Below are 21,197 nucleotides of genomic sequence, written 5' to 3'. Positions count from 1 at the left end.
ATGCGATATGCACTTCCCACATGTACACCTTTTAAAACGGGCAAATAAAAAAATTATGACAACAATGAAAGTTGAAAATTAGTCATTTAGACAAGCTGCTAAGCAAATATATATACAGTTACAGTACATAGCGTTACCACATAGAGACGTCCTGCTGTAGTCGTTGTTGCTGCTGCTCTTCAGTATCAGCCTCTGGATCTGATTGATAGCCGTCGTTTATTTAGGACGTTTTTTTTGTCACATTTTATAAGGATGTCACCATTTTCAGACGCTCTCAACGTGTGCGCTCATGGCTCTTTAACTCTATAACTTTCTTTTATAAATATGCTCAAACTAAAGACTTTTCAAAGATGTGAAGAATGCAATACTACTATATAGGTGCTCAAGATTCACATGAGATTTACATAAACTGTGTGTGATAACCCCCCTTTAAAATAGCCAATAGCCTTTTTGGTCTATTTACATGGGAATTAATCTTTTTTTTTTTTTTTTTTTTTTTTAAAGTATATTTACTTATGAAAGCTATGAGACATAAACTACATTTTTTGTTTCATGACGTCTTTAAAGAAGACTTTAAGTATGAGAAATTTTAAAACATTTAAACTGACATGACGGTATGCACCTCAGCCCTACAGAATTTTCAACACCTGGATGGGAGACCCCTCAAAGAATTTGTTCTTATCAGAGGTGCTTAATGTGATCAGAAGAGAGAACCTTCTGGAAGAGGTGGTGCGCTCAGGGAAGGCTCTTTTGCAGGGCCTTTACGCACTGCAGGTACGGTCATCTTCTTTGTTATCCTTACATGACTGATTCCTCACAGATGCCACAGCTCATCATGAGAGGCTTTAAAAGCATTAATGGTTCTGTCATGATGTTCATTGTTCATCTGAGGGCCGGCCTCATAACTCTTGCTGCCGGATAGAGAACCTGAGCCTGTAATCGATCTTAGCAGCGTAATGAGTGTTTGTTTTGAAGCTGTGGATTTATGATTCTTTCCACATCATGAGCTGTGCATTTGTTTTAATGTCTCACTGCCTTTCCTCACGTAGACCCAGTACCCTCATATCCTGAACAGCGCCCGTGGCCAGGGTACATTCTGTGCCATAGACGTCTGTGATGATGCTACGCGCAACAGTATCATGATAAAGGCCAGGAACAAAGGTAAGTGTGGTCGCCCTAAACATCGGTTCAAAAACGATGGCTTTTTTCCTGTCTTTGCTGAGAGAATCGAAAGAAACTACCTGCCAGGAATTTAATAATCCATGTTTTGACAGATTATGACAGATTCTTTTATAATTTTTTCATAAATAAGTTATTTCACTTCGTCTTTGTGCTCTGAAACCCAATTAATTTACAATGTAGGGGGGAAAAGTCACAGGTCCTTCCCCGAATGCAGCACCTTACATGTTTATTACAGATCCTTTGTGCCAATTTCCCATTTAGTGACAATTTTGTTTTCATGAACACATCCGATGGAAACTCTGCTTTAATTGCAAATATTTTATGTGATATTCCAATTTTGCTCAAAAGTTACAATAGGGGTGGAAACAACTAGTGACAAAGCTCAGGTGATTGTCAGGTAATTATAACAATATGCAATTTGCAAGAATGATATTAGTTGTATAGTATTAATATTAATAGTAGTAACAAATAATGTTAATTCATTTTAGACCCTGTCCACACGAAATGCAGAAGCTGTATGTTCTCTAAAATAAAAATCTTCTGTTTATCTCACCAGGTGCGTTTTTGGGTTCCTGTGGAGAGAGGTCCATACGGTTCCGTCCCGCTCTGGTCTTCAAGGAGTACCATGTCCATCAGCTCCTGAACATCCTGAACGACGTTCTGGCTGAGCATAAATAGAGTTTTGGCTGCCAGGTCAGCCTTGATTATGAAACCTAGAGTCCAAGCCCACTCAAGGGTTTATACCAGCCTGTCACAATTATTTGGTCACTGTCTATCGCTCTTTGTTTTAATATTTTTTATTTCATTTACTTTTGTTTTTAACACATCGAGGGTGGACATTTATAAATATGAAGGATTACACAAGATTTATCCCAGTAGTAATGCCTACTCAAATTATATATTTTTTTTAAGTTTAGTTAAAAAAAAAAAGTGAACTGTAAGGTCATTTAAACAAATAGTCAGTTAAATAAAGCAATATAGAGACCTCAGAGATATTACAAGATAAATACTTGCAATAGTTCTTATAACCCTTTTTATGAAAAGATGAGCAGTCACTGTGTATGGCACTAGAACTATATGAAAGTAGCTACTGCTGTCTTATAAAATAATAATTGAAGAAAAAAAAAATCTATTTTAATATATATGAAGAAATGGATGCACTTAAAATGTCTAGTTTGTAATTTTGCATGATGATGGATTGAATTTACGGAGCACCTGAATATTACGGTCCTCTCTGAATTAAAAGCATGTGCGAAAGACGAGTTTTGGAAACGTTGTTGGACTGATTGCATCTTGAGGTGCTGGAGAGAGCCGCTGGAAAAAGTGAGAAGGTGCTGAGAACTGTAGAGCATCTATTCCCGTTTTAACAGGACATCTATTGAGCCAGTAACCTTCAACCAATCAGAAAGTCCCTTTATTGAGGTGGCTGCTTTACTGTATTATTCCTGAATCATAAAGAGCCATTGTCTTTACTGTGATTTGAAGCCTCTGAGACAGGAACAGAATGTTTCAAAACATTTAAAGCACAACCTGTTGTAATATAAAGGCTGATATTTGCTACAGGACTGCAGGATTTCCTAATTGAAGATGAATAATATTTTCACAGCCAAACATCTACCTGATCTAACAATAGAAATCCGCTAGGAAGTATCTTTTTAAAGCACAAGCTTGGGCCGTCATTCCTCTGCTCAGGTGAGCATGATCCCCTCATGTTTCTCATTACAGGCCATGTAAGAAAAGGTATGTGCTAGACAACATCTACAAGGTCATCTTCACTTAATGGCTATCACAGCCTGTAAATGTTTCTCATCTTGGGGGTGATTCTCCTGTTCCAGTTGCTCCAAGCTGAAAGACCGAACACTTGGTCCGTTTCAATCGTCCTTTCCTTGTTAAATACTTAAACCTCAGTATGTACTTAATGTAGTGAGATTATGACTTGCTCATTGTGTAAGCTTTATTATTGAAGACTAACCACGTTGTTTACAGCCACATCAGAATCAAATTCCTTATTTAATTGGCATTTACTCATCAAATATATGTATAACATCATACCTTCTCTAATAAAATGTTATTCCTTCGTAATAGTCTGTCCCATGTCAGTGTAATGTAGAAATGTTTTGGATGTTCTTTTTTAATGTTGTGGACAGGTGGCAGCAGGGACTCAAATTGTAATAGCTGTGTCTGTTTGTACTTTGCAGTCAGTATTTAATTGGGAAATGTGTATTATTGATAGCCATACTAACGATTACAAAAAACTGCAAATTGTTTACACTGCTATGTGTAGTAAAATAAAGAAAAAAATATTGAGGTAATTTCTACATGAAACATTAAATGTTAAGGAAGTTCTAAAATAAATCTGTCAAAGCTGACAATGAGTTTATTTTTATTTTATTCATGCCTGTTGAAGCAAAATGACCAAGGAACACACACACGCACATGAGAAATGATCAAAATGGTATATTTTCACAATAATGTACACATACACAGTGAATGTTTTTTTGATTTTTCAGTAAATTAAAAAAGGGAACTCTACATATTAGATATGTGGTTAGGCTTCCTGTTAAGAGTGTGCAATCAGTTCTTAAGAGTAATCAAATCAAACAGAAATTCACAGATGATTAATACAAGCAGAACTGACTGCGGTTCATGCCACATCACAAACGCAACCATCAAACACAAACCAAATAAGCAAGATCAATTCAAACAAACTCCCTTCCTAGAAAAAGATGCAAGACTTTATATTTTTCTTGGAGTTGTGCCGTCATGTCACACGCAGCACTTAAAGGTATTCATTCATTGAAAATCATAATTGTAACTGGAAGCCCAGAACCCCCACCCCACCCCACCCCAAACCAAACCAAACCAAACCAAACCTCCAGAAATGAAACAGAAACCCTTCCCGACATCATTATCGAACTGAGAGCTGCTCTTCTCAAGGACCTCATGATTCGAACACAGCTCCTGACCAGGTCTCGTGCTTGGTGCCTGGTGCTAAATGAGTGATGGTCACCTCAACAGCCTGGATCTTCTCGTGTTTGGGTGGAATAGAGCAGATCTTGTAGCTAACTTCATCTCCTTCCACAGGCACATATTCACCCTCAATGCTGTTGGAAGAATGGAGATCATCAGCAAAACACGTGCGCTTAGTGAATTTAGACAAAAGGCATGCGTTTAAAAGTTGCATCATATGTAAAACTGCTTTTCAGATGGATATCACAAAATGGATCCCATTGTATAAATTATTATTATATAATAAATCAATCTATAGAGAGAGAGAGAGAGAGAATAAGCAAATTACAAAAGGGTGCAAATGCTCCCTGATCATAAATGAAAAAATATTTTGATGTACTGAATGTTTGATCAGCTGGCAAAGCCATCCGTTTTTCCACTGGTCAAACACACTTCATCTGAAAGCCATTCTTATCTCTCAAACAAGAATTAAACTTAGCCCTGACCCCAAAACCTTTCACATGCTCCACAAGTTGCTATTCCCAGAAGCCCCCAAATTTAGTCTGCATAACATATTACAGTTTTTTTTTTACAATGCCATGACAATTTTGTAAATCCCTCTAACAAATCTCCTAAACAACACAGTTAGCACAGCATCTGTCTGTGTAGGCTATACTATTAATACATTTATTGTTGCTTTTACACAAAATGCATATAATTAACACAAATGTAAAATACTTGAACTTCTTTTACACACAAGCTCAACCAAGACCAAAACAATGTATTTTTACTGCCAAAGATAACACCATGTTCTAAATCTAACCTTGTAGGCTAAATTCAACGTGAACAGCTGTTCATATTGTGAATTGAAACACAAATAAATATAATATTTTATATAATTATATATATATATATATATAATTATATATATATATATATAATATATATATATAATTATATATATATATATATATATATATATATATATATATAATTATATATATATATATATATATATATATATATATATATATATATATATATATATATATATATATATATATATATATATATATATATATATATATATCCCTTGTATTTTATTCCATTGTTACTGAGATACAGCTGATTTAAGGTTTGCAGGAGGTCTAGGAATTTTCAGGTGTTGGCGTTCTTTCATTCACATGACAGTAAACTCGGGCGTCTTTGGGCTGATCTTGTGTGAAAAAGGAACAACATAGAGCAACACAAAGAAAGTAAGAAAAATGCCTGCATGATGGTGAGGAAGAGGAGTACTAGGACAAGAGAAAGGACAAGGTAGGAGTTAGAATGCATGGTGGCAGTCAAAGAAGGACCAGAATTTGGGTAACTGATGAAATAAGAGCTATAGACCGTGTCATAAACCAACGAGTACAGCCAAATCTCAGATGGGACTCAGTGGCATCCATTATCCAGAATTTTCAAGAAACCAACAGTTAGGATATTGTTAAGGGCTTCTCCAACTGCAGAGAGCAAATACTTTAACTATGTATTACAGTGACTGTATGCCTCTGGTCTCTAATATGTAACTGTATTTTGTCTATCTAAAGATTCAATATCTACCTCACTCAGGGGGCAAAGGAAAGCTCCAAAGGAAAGTTCTTCTTAAATGAAGAACAGGAACTTGCTATAATCAACATGGTGATTGCTTATAATGAAATAAAACTGAAGGGCATTCTATAAAGCTACTCTGAGAAGGTTTATTTTTTATTTTTAATGAATTTCTCCAGCAAAAGAAACTAAATTCATGCAATTTACTAAACCTAACAAAACAAAAATGTGGAGGCTTCAAAAGAAACTGCAGTGAAAATCACAATCAATGATCAATAAAATATACTTTCTATTGTATAAGAGCAGACCTAACACATAAAATGATGCAGTTTCTGTATTTCCATCGGATGTTAGTGTTTTTATGACATTGTGCTATGAATGACTAAATGTTCCTGTTGGTACGAGAACATATGTTGGTGTTTAGGAAAAATACTGGATTTTGAGACATGTTTGAATTGGTTTGGTAGACAGTGTATTGTGTTAGTGTTGTATTAGTTTACAATGTGTGATTTTGAGCTTGAAAGTAACTGTTTTGCCAGTTGTGTGATGTAGGTGTGTTGGTGCGTTAAGAGTTTAGGAAATTTGTTGAAAGTATTGGAAAAAAAATTGTCATAGCGATTGTAAAAACCTGTAATGATTTGTGTTTGCATCTGCATCACTGAAAATCAAGGTGTGTGATTCAGATTTAGCTGGGTTTGTGGCTTTGACAAAGGAGCATGAAATCTTGATGGCAGAAGATGTTTGCCCAGTGAACTCACTCAGATATATGCACAAAGACGTCATTGCCTCCATCTGATGGCGTGATGAAACCATGCCCTTTGGAACGTGAAAAGCACTTGCAGACCCCCCTGAAGACCGGCCCCTCAGCTGCACGTGCTGCACTGTCGGGGTAAAGGGACAAAAATATTATTAGTACTGGGGTGTCCAAACTCAGTCCTGGAGGGCCCCTGAGTTTAGCTCCAACTTGCCTCAACACACCTGCCTGGAAGTTTAAAATGTGCCAATTAAGACCTTGATAAGCTGGCTTAGGTGTGTTTCATTGGGGTTGGAGGAGCTAAACTTTGCAGGACAATGGCCCTGCAGGAGCAGCATTGGACTTCCCTGACATACACTCACCTAAAGGATTATTATGAACACCTGTTCAATTTATCATTAATGCAATTATCTAATCAACCAATCACATGGCAGTTCCTTTAATACATTTAGGGGTGTGGTTCCGGTCAACACAATCTCCTGAACTCCAAACTGAATGGCAGAAAGGGAAAGAAAGGAGATTTAAGCATTTTTGAGCATGGCATGGTTGTTGGTGTCAGACGGGCCGGTCTGAGTATTTCACAATCTGCTCAGTTACTGGGATTTTCACACACAACCATTTCTAGGCTTTACAAAGAATGGTGTGAAAAGGGAAAAACATCCAGTATGCGGCAGTCCTGTGGGCAAAAATGCCTTGTTGATGCTAGAGGTCAGAGGAGAATGGGCCGACTGATTTAAGCTGATAGAAGAGCAACTTTGACTGAAATATCCACTTGTTACAACCGAGGTATGCAGCAAAGCATTTGTGAAGCCACAACACGCACAACCTTGAGGGGGGTGGGCTACAACAGCAAAAGATACCACTCATCTCCACTCCAAATAGGAAAAAGAGGATACAATTTGCACAAGCTCACCAAAATTGGACAGTTGAAGACTGGAAAAATGTTGCCTGGTCTGATGAGTCTCAATTTCTTTTGAGACATTCAGATGGTAGAGTCAGAATTTGGCGTAAACAGAATGAGAACATGGATCCATTATGCCTTGATACCACTGTGCAGGCTGGTGGCGGTGGTGTAATGTAATGGTGGCGTGGGGGATGTTTTCTTGGCACTCTTTAGGCCCATTAGTGCCAATTGGGCATCATTTAAAAGCCACAGCCTACCTGAGCATTGCTTCTGACCATGTCCATCCCTTTATGACCAGCATGTACCCATCCTCTGATGGCTACTTCCAGCAGGATAATGCACCATGTCACAAAGCTCACTGTACAAAAATTGCCCCCACAGATTTCAACCCAATAGAGCATCTTTGGGATGTGGTGGAATGTGCCCTGGATGTGCATCCCACAAATCTCCATCAACTGTAAGATGCTATCCTATCAATATGGGCCAACATTTATAAAGAATGCTTTCAGCACCTTGTTGAATCAATGCCCCGTAGAATTAAGGCAGTTCTGAAGGTGAAAGGGGGTCAAACACAGTATTAGTTTGGTGTTCCTAATAATCCTTTAGGTGAGTGTAGATACATACATATGAATATATATAATAAATGGGTTATAACAGAAGATGGCGCACTGCTGTACTCACGCTGAGCAGGTGCGGTTGCGGCGGGTAGGGAGGGGGCTGGGAATCAGATAGCTCCTCATTGGGGAGGGGGACCTGTCTCTGTGGCGGCAGGTAGGCAGACGCAGAGAGCTGGGGGACACCGGAGAGATCGGTGACAGTGGGGACAGAGGAGGGGTGGTGGACTTCACATGAGATGACGCTTCTGAGGACATGCTGACGGTGGGACACTGGGGAGGCAGAAAGGGTAAGAAGCTTTACTTTTTAAACATGCTCTAGCAGTACTTCCTTAAAAAAGTGCAAATAGCACGCAAAAATAAGTTGTCTACCACAAGTGACATTCTTGCTAAATTTCTGTGAAATGTACACCAGTTATAGACTAGTGGTGTCACACAAGTATTGATGAAAAAGTGAAATATTATCATGTCAATAAACATACAAAAATATTCTAACTAATCCAGCATCAAAACAAGCGGAAAACACTCTTAAAAGCTTGTATTGCTTTTCTACAGCATTAAAGGGATCGTTCACTTTAAAATGAAAATTCTGGCATCCTTTACTCACCCTTAAGTAGTTTAATGAATTTCAGTTGATGAATGTCAGTAACCAAACAGTTATGGACACATTGACTTCCATAATATTTTTTTTTTCCTACTATGGAAGTCAATGGCTCCAGTTAACTCATTGATTACTGACATTACTGATATATATATATATATATATATATGCAATTATGTGCAATATGCAAAAAGTTATTACAATTTTCAATCTTGTTGACATAACTTATTAGAACTATATTACAAGGAGCCTTCAATTTGTCCTTAATTTCCAGCGAGTTTACAGGTCCAAATAAAGCCATCACTAAGATGATGTGGCATGATTCATCCCAAACCTGGTGCCCTTCCTTTAGAGAATTTTCCACTGCTACAAAAATAACGCAATTCCCTCTGATAGCCGGCCTGTGATATTGACACGGATCTCGGGTAACTAAATGTCTCTCGTGTACACCGCAGTGGATGGAAGAGCCAGAGGGAGCCACTTGACAACCAAACATTGAATGACTCAGATCAGCAATTAGTTACTTACTACTGAAACACTAGATTTAAGGCCTTTCTTCTCCTGCATCTAAAGGTATACTGGTATAATACTATGTTTTCTTGCTCCACTGTGTCTCTTACTCCTGTATTCATTTCAAATACGAGGCATTATGTGCAGCCAGAAATTACAGATGTTAATTATTCATATACAATTGTAAACAGACTGAATGTCAGCTGTGTTGTAAGCTATTTGACTTTATCGTTCAGTATCCCTGATAATCACTAGCACTGAAACACAACCCTCCAGCGGCTGCAGGCAGCTCCCATTTACAACAGTAATGTGATAGTTCACTGTTGATGCTGCAGGCCACGTTCAGCCTTTGTTAGTCCCATCTAACAGATCCCATGCCTAGGACCTGCAAAAGCATTTGGTCAGGCCTCTAGAGGTTGCCAGGATCTGTTAACTAATGCACGGAGCACCAGAGCGCTGCATGTTAACACAAACGGCCTGCGAAGGGTCAAGCATCCCCAGTCATCACAGCAGGAAATGGCACCGAATGCATAATCGCTCTCCTCTGGGCCATAACAGCCCACACAAATTGAGGAAGAAGAGCGGGATGACCACGAAAGATGTTCTTTATGAGCCATAAAGCATATTATATAATAATTTGATTATTTCAAATCTCACCCAAGAAGTGGCAAATTGGCTTTCCGGGCACTCCCAGTCGGCTCTGCCATGGCAACACTGTACCAACGGCTCCCTCGAGAGATGCCGGATGAGAATGGGCCGTTTGTACCTTCAGATGGATTACGTCACTGCAATTATAGCTTTCTGCTGTCAGACTCAGCATGCCCCATAAACAGAAAATGAGGCCGGTGAGTGTTTGAAAGCCAGGACCAATTATACAATGCTGATTGTGTGCTGAGGTACTGATGCATGGGTGAACGTTCTCGTCAGCTCTCATTCGTTTCACATGCTCATCAGCAGAAAGGACACAGGCTGTACATCCCACCAGGAGGAAGAAACTTCCACGGTATGGTCAAGATGTTTTGGGGATATGCCATTTTAAATGGCTTTGTGTAATATATATACCACAACATGGATTTGGCAATTATTTATCCAAATGTATGTATTAAAACATCGATATTACCATACTTTTACAAAAAAAATGTTTTGTACGTTTTTGATTATGAAGCTTGTGCTCATATAAAGCAATCTCTTTAGGAGTGTTTTTCAACCTCTTAAACTGACTGTCCCATTATCACAGGCTATATTTCCTCTTGCACCCCTGCTGAAATGAAAGCAAAGATGCTAGGGAGAAACTAAGGCTTTCATTACAATTAAAATAAAAGTAATATTTTTGTTACCAACACATTAAATGATTCAAGTAAAATGCTGAATTTGTTACTGTGAACATAAAACTAGATTGCCCTCTTGTTCAGCTAAAGTTAATATTCCCAAAGAGCAAAGGAACTACACAAACAAATTAGCTTGATCTGTTGGCGATTATTCGAGAGGATGAATTAAAAATGCTAATTATGTTCATCAAGGTTGTAGACTGCAATAAAAAGTAAAGTTCAAAAGTAAAAGTAAACATTTTTGTCATGTTGAACTATACCTTGATTTTTAGCTCATAGTAGTAGGGGGAGAGGAAGAAGGAAGAAGGAAGAAGGAAGAAGGAAGAAGGAAGAAGGAGGAAGGAGGAAGGAGGAAGGAGGAACAAGTAGAAGTTGCAGTAAAAAAAAAAAATGTAATGTGTATAAAACCTTGATTTTTAATACTAGGCCTATTGTGCGTTTCAATGTATATACCATTCAAAAGTTTGAGATTGGGAAGATTACTAATGCTTTTTAAAGATGCATTTTTTCCCTCATCACGGCTGCATTTATATTTATATAAATATATATACACTGTAAAAAAAATTCAGGGTCCGACTAAGTCACCAACTCGGCTGGATTTGATTGTTGACGATTTGGATTGATCTCGGATTGTTTGGTTCTTCGAAGCTCATCCTGGACTTGTTGTCATAGCAACAGGTCCGTTAGCTTAAACCTGCTCGGGAGCTGCGTATTTCATGTAAACAGGATTAGATTGCATCTTGAGGTGATACTTAAAATCTATCCCAGCCACTGCTACTGTATTACAAGACTTCATTACTGAAACAGGAGCAATGATAATTTAAATAAATATAAAAGTTTATTTGAAAATAATATTTTAATATTTTGTCAAATTTGCGTATAATAGCCTAGACACAGTCACTTGATTGAGAGATTTATTTGTGAATTGTGATGGAATAATTACTTTATAGTTGTATAAACTGTATAAACACTTAACTGAGTGCCTTGGACCTGCCTTTTTTGCCATTCGTCTTTTCCCTTTCCCAAGAGCACCGATTACAGACTATTTAACTCCACCAGAGCGCCGGGTTGAATCTGTTACACTTTATAGTTGTATTGGAGGTTTACACACATTGTGCAGTTAATCTCCGTCGTGCATTCATTTGAGTGATGACGGATAATATGGGAGTGGCTTAATGCAGCGCAAGAGATGCAGATCATTTGATCTTGACCGTTAAGAAACTTTAATAGTCACACAAAAAAATCTGCTTTAAATTGAATTAAAAAAGAAATTACAACATTGAAATAAAAATGCAAAGTGTATACACATATTATAAAATCGTGAATATAAATAATTGGGAATCATGTTCATCAAAACAGTGCATCTATCTGTTAACTGTTATCTAATGTTGGTTTGGTCGTTTCCTTATAAAGGTCCAGAAATTAGTTTTCTTCTTCTTCTTTTTTTCTTTGACAAGATTTTTGCCAGGTGGCTTTTTAATTATATGATGTCATTACGTTGTCTTGACGCCAGCCAATCGCTGCATTGCTGATCGTGGTTTCGAGTATCGGTGCTTAATCCAGATATTTTAATCCGTTGTTTGAAGAACCAAATTAGCCAGAGATCACTTATCACGATTAAAAGATCTGGGATCTGTCAAATCATCTCAGATGTATTAAGGGAGGTACGAAGAAGCCAGGTTTCCAATTGAAAATTTCACATCACGTCTACATTTTTCAGTTAGCCGAACTGAATTTCTGTGAATTAAATTGCATCAATTCACCGAATTTCACTTCTGCCAACTGAAAAATGTATCAATTCACAGAATATAAATTCAGCCAACTGAAAAATTTAGATGTGATTAGTCACTACACTAGAAAATTTTCAGTTGGAGGATTTTTTTTTTTTAACAGTGTATATGCAGTAAATGTTGTAAAATATTACTATTTAAAATAATTTTCAGCAGCAATAAGTCATCAAAGTCATTCTTTGATGAAGAGAAAGTTCAAAAGAACAGCATTTATTAGAATTTCACTTTTAGTACATTTTATGGATCCTTGCTGAAGCATTTCTAGTTTAAACAAAATGTACAAAAAATACTTAAATGCAAATATGTAAATACGTTTAAAAGATTTTGTTTAATATGGAACTAGCTGGTAGAAAATGTCAATTCCAAAATAGTCTAACAGCAAATAATAATTTCTGAAAGAAAATACTCTTCCCCGCCATTGATGGAAATTATCGGATTTCTGGGTTTCTACTGTCTTTTGACATATAGCATGGTCAGATATTCATACAACAAAATATTCTGAGGGTCATGAAACTTTGAAAATTATCAAAAATGCATGAGGTGACTGGCTACTTTCTGGCAGGGAAAGAGTTAACATATTATTAGACAAAGATCAACAGAGAGAGGAAGACATGGCCTCAGGATGAGCATGCAGACCTCTACATAAGGTCAGCTATGGAATTTACTGAAATTTCCCCATCAACTCTACCTGCTGAAAAGTCCCTCTAGCTGTTGAAAAGTCTGCCAGCGTAGGCAAATAACTCTGTCTGGCCCTAACCAATCACAATAGGGGCACTACACCATATTGTGAGCAGAGACCTTAAACTATGCCATGCCACTATGCAAAAACACACTATAGAACAAGTCTTTATAGACAAAATGTGATTTAAACCACAGGCTCTGTGCGCACTCAAAGAAGAAAAAAGGGGGAAAAAAAACTGTGGTGGGGCAGAATAATGTACATTTGCATTGACATCACCTAACAGGAAACAAACATGTCATGACGGCAATGACGAAAGAAGCTGCTCACAACAGCTACAGATAACTAATTTAACAAAGTATGGTCACAAGGTTATGCGTGTTGTTAACGTCAATATCTAGAGCTTTCAAGCCAAATCTTTAGCATACTCTTTAAATGAAGAGCACAGAACATACAAAGCACACAGAACATAGAAAGCATACAAAGGCAGTGAACAATTCTGTCTTCAAGTACACGGAATCTCATTTTACTGTATATAAGTGGCATTAACAATATTTCCTCCAGGCTTGATGGGTGGGATAATCAACCTCCACTAGCAGATTACAAGTGGACGTCACCAGCAGACAGCTATGCATGGTATTTAACTGCTGATTTACTGATAGCATCTGATCTAGCAACTGTAATAACAAGCAGCTCTGAAATCAATCTCATCTCTTCCCTTGTTGAATGCAGGCTACTCACCAACAGTGTGCTCAGGTACAGACAGGCACTGCTTGTTCTTCTGTGAGGAAGTGTAACCTTGCTTGCTTGCCTTTTTTACTCCACCTGGAGCCCATGTATGGAGGGTGGAGCTTCTGTGAAGGTGGCGATAATAAATACAGCAGTGATGGAGCGATAAAAAGGAAATCTAAATGCTCTCCATCTGGATGGTTGAGTTGCTAAACAGCTGCGGGACATGTCCGGGAGTGGGATGGACTGTGAAACAGGATGTCATGGCAAGTCTGGACCACCTCCAATGTTGTGTGGGTGACAATTTGCTGTTTGTTTGCGCTTAAGGGAGCACCTGAAGAGGTCTAGTTTGTAAAGTACACAGGAAGTGAGCAGCACAGCTTTTATTGCCTTTTAACAATTTATTGAATGTACAGTTTCAGCAAAACACGAGTTATGATACACAACACAAAAAAATACACTACTTAATGGAATAAAACAATGATTATCACACCAACCTCAGCTGCATTCGCCCAACAAACTGCCCACTCCAGACAATATTTTCCCACAGGAAAACATGCTAAATGGATATAAACTGACGGATAAATATAATAAAGAGTTTGTATGCATCATAGCCTGCAGCAGATGAAATAATGTACTTAAAATGACAACGAGTGACACAATGACTAAAACCTTTGCGAGGTCTGGACTCTCGACGCCTACATTCTGCAACTATAGATGTTTCTACACACAATGATGGCACACTATTGAATCCAGCCTACACTTTCAGAGGGAAAGGACAGCTCTGACTCAGAGCCCTGATGTTACAACTGCATTAAGTGGCATGAATGAAAGAACAAGCACAACTTTCTCCAGTGGCATGTAAGACTCGGGGACTAATTGGTTTTATAACACATTTGAGCAAAATGTGATGCACAATGTAAGGACATATTTCGCCCCAATACTAGAACTAGATAAAAGTAACTAATACATCAATGACATAAATGTGAGCAAGCTCAAAACAATCTCTATTACTTAAGCACTGAACAAAAAGACAAATTATACTTCTTGAAATGATCAAGTACAACTTACTGCCTACAGAGATCATTTTCCCAGTTATAATCTGTGAATAAACATACTGTATATTTTACTCCCCGATTGTGCTTAGAAGAATAGTTAGCCAAAAGTTTAATTCATGTAAAGTTAAGGTACAGGTGGCCATCACTGGGGCTGTACCCTTAAGGTTACGTTTTTGTACCCCTAAGTCAGAGGTATAGGCAAGTTCAGTTCTAGAGATTTGATGTCCTCCAGAGTTTAGCTCCAACCCTACTAAGCCCCCACAGTATACAACTCATGGCTCCCAGCATGTATTGCTGCATTAAGTATGTATTTTTATTCACACTGTAACAAAAACCACAAACTTACTTAAAATTCCAAGTCAAACTGCCCACCTAAAGGAAATACTGATCTCCATAATGGTGACCAACTTTTTCATGAAAACATCAAAACCGAAACCTCTGTTAATTCTCAATAAGAGCTTCTATAGATGTCTTTTAGGGTTGGAACCAAACTCTGCAGGACAGCGACTCCAGGAACTGAGGAATGCAATGGTATAGTTGTACCATAGGGACCAATTGTGTACCTTTAAAGGTACAGTTATACATACAGTTATTACAGTTATACAGTGTACCTCCACTGTACCTTTTTTCTGAGAGTGTAGGTAAACAGTTTTGATTTTTTCATGAATTATTCCTGAAACAGTAATATAAATTGTATTTGAATATAAACAACAATTTTTTATATATATTCTTTCCTGTAGCTCAACTAGTAGAGCGCAGCGCTAGCAACGCCAAGATCATTGGTTCGATACCCAGGGAAAGCAAGAAATGACAATAATGTAAAAATGTGTGCCTTGAATGCAATGTAAGTCGCTTTGGATAAAAGCGTCTGCCAAATGCATAAATGTAAATTCACTTTCCCCACAAAAAAACTAAACCACAAGTAACCTGATAAAATGTCACTGCTGAACTTGTGCACAAATTCATTTGTTAAAATATTCGGGACAAATCACAAAAACCAACAAGTTTGATAGTTAACAGGCCTATAAGAAGGCCTTGATGAAGTTAACAGACCTATTTTAAATATATCGAAATGCTAAAATAGAAGAAGAAAAACCAGGACATCTTAGTTTTGCGAGACAAAGGGTGGAGATCATGTTTGAAATGTCAGATTATGACTGGAATAGTTTGGTAACGTATCCAAGTTTCCACATAGCCTTGAGAAAAAGAATAGCAGGAGGAAAACCAGGGAGGCAGGGACCTACTGTTCAATAAAAGAACCCAACCAGGAAACAGCTAATCAAAACCGATATAAATAATAATAATAGATTTTATTTATAACGCACTTTTCATTCTGAAGAATCTCAAAGTGCAACAATGGAAAAGGAAAAAATAACAAAAATGAATAAAAAGTACAAATATAGAATAATACAAACAGTCAACACATAAAAAGCCTTTCTGAACAGAAAAGTCTTCAGTTCTGCTTTAAACTGGTCCAGGCTCTAAACATAAACATATAACCTCATATTAGATGCATCACGTGTGTGTATGTGTTTGTGTGATTATGTATGATAACATTTATATGGTAATTTCATCTTGCAAGGAAGGGTTTCCAACAATATATTTATGATGAAAACAGCTTATTATGTGTTTTTTTTTTAAAATCCCCAAATAGAATAATTTTGTTTTATTTCAAATGCCTTAAAAATAGCTCTCAGGTATGTTCTGTGCAATTGTTTTGATACAGGGAAACAACAAGATGTGTTTCTAGTTATATTATTTGTTCTTCAGACACGTTTCAGCTCTATGCAAAGTGACCCACATTTGTTTTTATTTTATTTTTTATGAAAATGTGTACATTTAATCAATTTATTCATGGAACCATGTTGAGATCCCCAAATCTCTGGAATTGAGCCTTCATCATGAATATTGTAAAAGAAAAGCTTAAGAACCTGAATCCAAGGTATCTTTACTTTTTGGGTAAGTCATGCAAACTTTCACCATTAACCTGTAATGCAACAAGGGTTTTATAATCAACAGATTTTACTAATATACCAACCAATCTGTGTGTAAAAAAATTAAAATATTTTGTTTATATATTAACCCTTTCTTTAATTACTGTAATTTGGCTACATAATTGTGGATTACTCAGGCATGGCATATACTATTTAGGCACCAGTATGTTTTTGTCTTCTGATTTTTTATTTTTTTATTTTATTTACATTGGGAGGTTTCTGAATTTTGGTTGACAAAGAGTGACCAACCATCTTTTGGATGAGACGTTAAACCAAGGTCCCGACTCTCTATGGTCGTTAAAAATCCCAGATAGGGGCAAGTGGGCAAATGTGGCAAGTGTGCCGGGTTTACACCCCTACTCTTTATCGAAGGACCTCCTGGCCACATTTGCCCACTTGCCCCTATCCATCATGGCCTCCTAATAATCCCCATATAATGATTGGCTTAATCGTTCGGTCTCCTCTCCATATGGCTGCTGCAATATGGCTGCTGTCACATCATCCAGGTGGATGCTGCACATTGGTGGTGGTTGAGAAGACCCCCTTCTATGTGAAGCAATTTGAGTGCCTAGAAAAGCGCTATATAAATGTAATTAATTATTAATTATTATTATTATTATTATCAACATAGTTAGACCTACATAGACAGTGAACAAGTCAAGTCACCTATTTGTATAGCGCTTTTTACAAGAGTGTTTCAAAGCAGCTTTTCTGATAAAAGGAAAATAAAGCAGAAAAGTTTGTTTCCACTTTTTGTTTCGATGACGGCAGATAAACAGTTATGGCATATTCACTGGTACGAACAAAACATCAACAATATTATATACATTGGCTATACGGCCTGCCCATACTTTCACTAAAAACGTGGTCCTTAAAACATTACGTATTTTGCAATACATGTAATGTAACTATATGATGTTGCACTATTTCTATAAGTAATAAATAGCTAGGAAGATAATAATGGTAACTAAAGTTACAGTGCAGTATGCAAGTAATTATTCTATCAATATGTAACGCTAAATAAGGTTTGCTTGTACATTATTTCAGCAACACGATAAGCCAGTGAGTTATAGGTTTCAATAGTTGCTTTTGCACAGCTTTTGCATGACATTTTATCTATGTATGTTAAGGTCAATAGCTACTGCCGAATGCCGACGTTGTCTTGTATTAATAGGCTACAGGTCCTTCTAAAAAAATTAGCATGTGATAAAAGTTAATTTTTTTCCATAATGTAATGATAAATATTTAAATTTCATATATTTTAGATTAATTACACACCAACTGAAATATTTCAAGTCTTTTATTGTTTTAATACTGATGATTTTGGCATACAGCTCATGAAAAACTAAAAAGATTAGCATATTTCATCCGACCAATAAAAGAAAAGTGTTTTTAAAGGGATCCCCTGGTGTTGAGACTTGTATGGCTTAATATAACATAAATGATATCTCTTACTGAATTATGTAGTAGAAAACCCATGAAAGATCTACGTTATTTAAAAAATCGATTTTATATTTGGACCATGGGCGGCGCCATTTTGTTTGCGTTCTAGGTTGATGACGTAGTATGGTTGCACTCCTCAATCAGCTGGCGTTACCCGTAGCTATTTTTTACCACAACGCAACTCGAAAATTGTTTCAGAGTTAAACAAAACCAATGAATTGCTTTGTAATTGTACTTGAAACACACTCAAACATACATGTGCACACAAACTCACCTACACAAGTCACAAACAGATCGGCGGCCGGGCACACACACTTGAGAGACTGCGCTGTCTCAATCGAGATGTTGGGCTGCTCAGTCTCCACGACAGGGGCTGAATGCGAAATCGACCCCCTATACCCTGAAATAGGGCATTATTTGAAGGGACGGCCATTTGTAGTGTTGTCCGACATCATTGTGGACATGTTCGAGTGCAGTCATTCAGTCTCACGTTGCACCGCAATAACGAGTGTACAGCCGATTTACAAACAGCTGTCCGACTTCACGCACTCGTCTTCATTAACTCCTTCAAGTTGTATTAGTGAACAAAAGTAGCGAAAGTAATTTGTGTCTTAAAAGTGAAAGTTTAAAGATTGAGGTTAATTCACTGAGCTTGTGCTCAAACTTTAATGCACAAACCAATCCCATGCATCATCACCAAAACATCCTGCCTCTCTTCCTCACGTTACCTTATCCCATCATCCTACCTAGATATTTCCCTCTGCTGGATACATTAGGCATTACAGTTAATCTCCTGCATATCAACAGTCTATCTATGATATCAACACAGGGAATAGTGATTGAGGGTTATGTATGCGCGCACGTGTGTGTGTGTTCGCGCCGATCTGTTGGGGTGTGTGTGAGTCTGTGTGAGAGAGAGAGTTTGTGTGCACATGTATGTTTGGGTGCGTTAAGTCGGACAGCTGTTGTAAATCATCTGTACACTCGTTATTGCGGTGCAACGACTGAATGACTGCACTCGAACATGTCCACAATGATGTCGGACAACACTACAAATGGCCGTCCCTTCAAATAATGCCCTATTTCAGGGTATAGGGGGTCGATTTCGGATTCAGCCCCTGTCGTGGAGACTGAGCAGCCCAACATCTCGATTGAGACAACGCAGTCTGTCAGGTGTGTGTGCCCGGCCGCCGATCTGTTTGTGACTTGTGTAGGTGAGTTTGTGTGCACGTATGTTTGAGTGTGTTTTAAGTACAATTACAAAGCAATTCATTGGTTTTTGTTTAACTCTGAAACAATTTTCGAGTTGCGTTGTGGTAAAAATAGCTACGGGTAATGCCAGCTGATTGAGGAGTGCAACCACTCTACGTCATCAACCTAGAACGCAAACAAAATGGCGCCGCCCATGGTCCAAATATAAAATCGATTTTTTAAATAACGTAGATCTTTCATGGGTTTTCTACTACATAATTCAGTAAGAGACATCATTTATGTTATATTAAGCCATACAAGTCTCAACACCAGGGGATCCCTTTAATACACAAAAATTTCAACCTTCAAATAATAATGTTCAGTTATGCACTCAATACTTGGTCGGGAATCCTTTTGCAGAAATGACTGCTTCAATGCGGCGTGGCATGGAGGCGATCAGCCTGTGGCACTGCTGAGGTGTTCTGGAGGCCCAGGATGCTTCGATATGCGGCCTTAAGCTCATCCAGAGTGTTGGGTCTTGCGTCTCTCAACTTTCTCTTCACAATATCCCACAGATTCCCTATGGGGTTCAGGTCAGGAGAGTTGGCAGGCCAATTGAGCACAGTAATACCATGGTCAGTAAACCATTTACCAGTGGTTTTGGCACTCTGAGCAGGTGCCAGGTCGTGCTGAAAAACCAAATCTTCATCTCCATAAAGCTTTTCTGCAGATAGAAGCATGAAGTGCTCCAAAATCTCCTGATAGCTAGCTGCATTGACCCTGCCCTTGATAAAACACAGTGGACCAACACCAGCAGCTGACATGGCACCCCAGACCATCACTGACTGTGGGTACTTGACACTGGACTTCAGGCATTTTGGCATATTCTTCTCCCCAGTCTTCCTCCAGACTCTGGCACCTTGATTTCCGAATGACATGCAAAGTTTGCTTTCATCCGAAAAAAGTATTTTGGACCACTGAGCAACAGTCCAGTGCTGCTTCTCTGTAGCCCAAAAGTGGCTTGACCTGGGGAATGCGGCACCTGTAGCGCATTTCCTGCACACGCCTGTGCACGGTGGCTCTGGATGTTTCTACTCCAGACTCAGTCCAGTGCTTCCACAGGTCCCCCAAGGTCTGGAATTGGTCCTTCTCCACATGTCTTGATACAGCACTCTGGGAACAGCCTATTCGTTCAGAAATTTCTTTCTATGTCTTACCCTCTCGCTTGAGGGTGTCAATGATGGCCTTCTGGACAGCAGTCCAGTCTGGTGGACAGTCTTACCCATGATTGCGGTTTTGAGTAATGAACCAGGCTGAGAGGTTTTTAAAGCCTCAGGAATCTTTTGCAGGAGTTTAGAGTTAATTAGTTGATTCAGATGATTAGGTTAATAGCTCATTTAGAGAACCTTTTCATGATATGCAAATTTTTTGAGATTTTTGGGTTTTCATGAGCTGTATGCCAAAATCATCAGCATTAAAACAATAAAAGACCTGAAATATTTCAGTTGGTGTGCAATGAATCTAAAAGTTACATTTGTATCATTACATTATGGAAAATAATGAACTTTTATCACAATATGCAAATTTTTTGAGAAGGACCTGTATATATTTATGTTTAATATGACGTATAAACCTCCCCGCGTCAGACACGCTGCTGGTGTGCAAAGGCATAGAAAAAAGCCACGCAGGCGCCCCACGGCTGACACGCAACAGAAACACCACTCTCACAGTGTGTCTCCGGCCTTAAAGAATTTCAAACATCAAAATGTCATCTATTTTGATGTTTTGTTTTTTTATTGTTTTTTTTTAAAGTGTGCTTCCAACACGCTTGCGTGTTACGTAGAAAATAGGCAGTTTCTTTTTCTAGCATGCACATGTTTT

General features: G+C 38.0%; 2 protein-coding genes across 3 annotated transcripts in view; one reads left to right on the top strand and one right to left on the bottom strand.

Annotated features, from left to right (window-relative positions):
* abat (4-aminobutyrate aminotransferase) overlaps positions 1-3,554 on the top strand; it is a 32,109-nt gene extending 28,555 nt beyond the window's left edge. Inside the window, exons 14-16 of the mRNA XM_067414837.1 lie at positions 628-774; positions 1,050-1,161; positions 1,739-3,554. Coding sequence (XP_067270938.1) covers positions 628-774; positions 1,050-1,161; positions 1,739-1,860 — 381 coding nt within the window. The 3' untranslated portion in view covers positions 1,861-3,554. The remainder of the gene's footprint in view (positions 1-627; positions 775-1,049; positions 1,162-1,738) is intronic.
* A 480-nt stretch (positions 3,555-4,034) lies between these two features.
* The window catches only part of carhsp1 (calcium regulated heat stable protein 1), a 29,014-nt gene continuing 11,851 nt past the window's right edge, over positions 4,035-21,197 (bottom strand). Inside the window, exons 1-4 of one of the 2 annotated variants that reach the window (XM_067414828.1) lie at positions 13,643-13,792; positions 8,061-8,266; positions 6,480-6,602; positions 4,035-4,286 (exon numbers count right to left, since the gene is read on the bottom strand). In XM_067414828.1, coding sequence (XP_067270929.1) covers positions 4,124-4,286; positions 6,480-6,602; positions 8,061-8,251 — 477 coding nt within the window. In that variant the 5' untranslated portion in view covers positions 8,252-8,266; positions 13,643-13,792 and the 3' untranslated portion in view covers positions 4,035-4,123. Of the gene's footprint in view, positions 4,287-6,479; positions 6,603-8,060; positions 8,267-13,642; positions 13,793-21,197 lie in introns of those variants that run through there. The other variant, XM_067414821.1, reaches the window with a different exon arrangement.

The sequence above is a fragment of the Pseudorasbora parva genome, chromosome 2 (assembly GCF_024679245.1).
Source record: "Pseudorasbora parva isolate DD20220531a chromosome 2, ASM2467924v1, whole genome shotgun sequence".
In the NCBI taxonomy this organism is placed as follows: Eukaryota; Metazoa; Chordata; class Actinopteri; order Cypriniformes; family Gobionidae; genus Pseudorasbora; species Pseudorasbora parva.
Note: the sequence above shows the minus strand (reverse complement) of the source record. Positions and strands in the feature narration are given on the sequence as shown.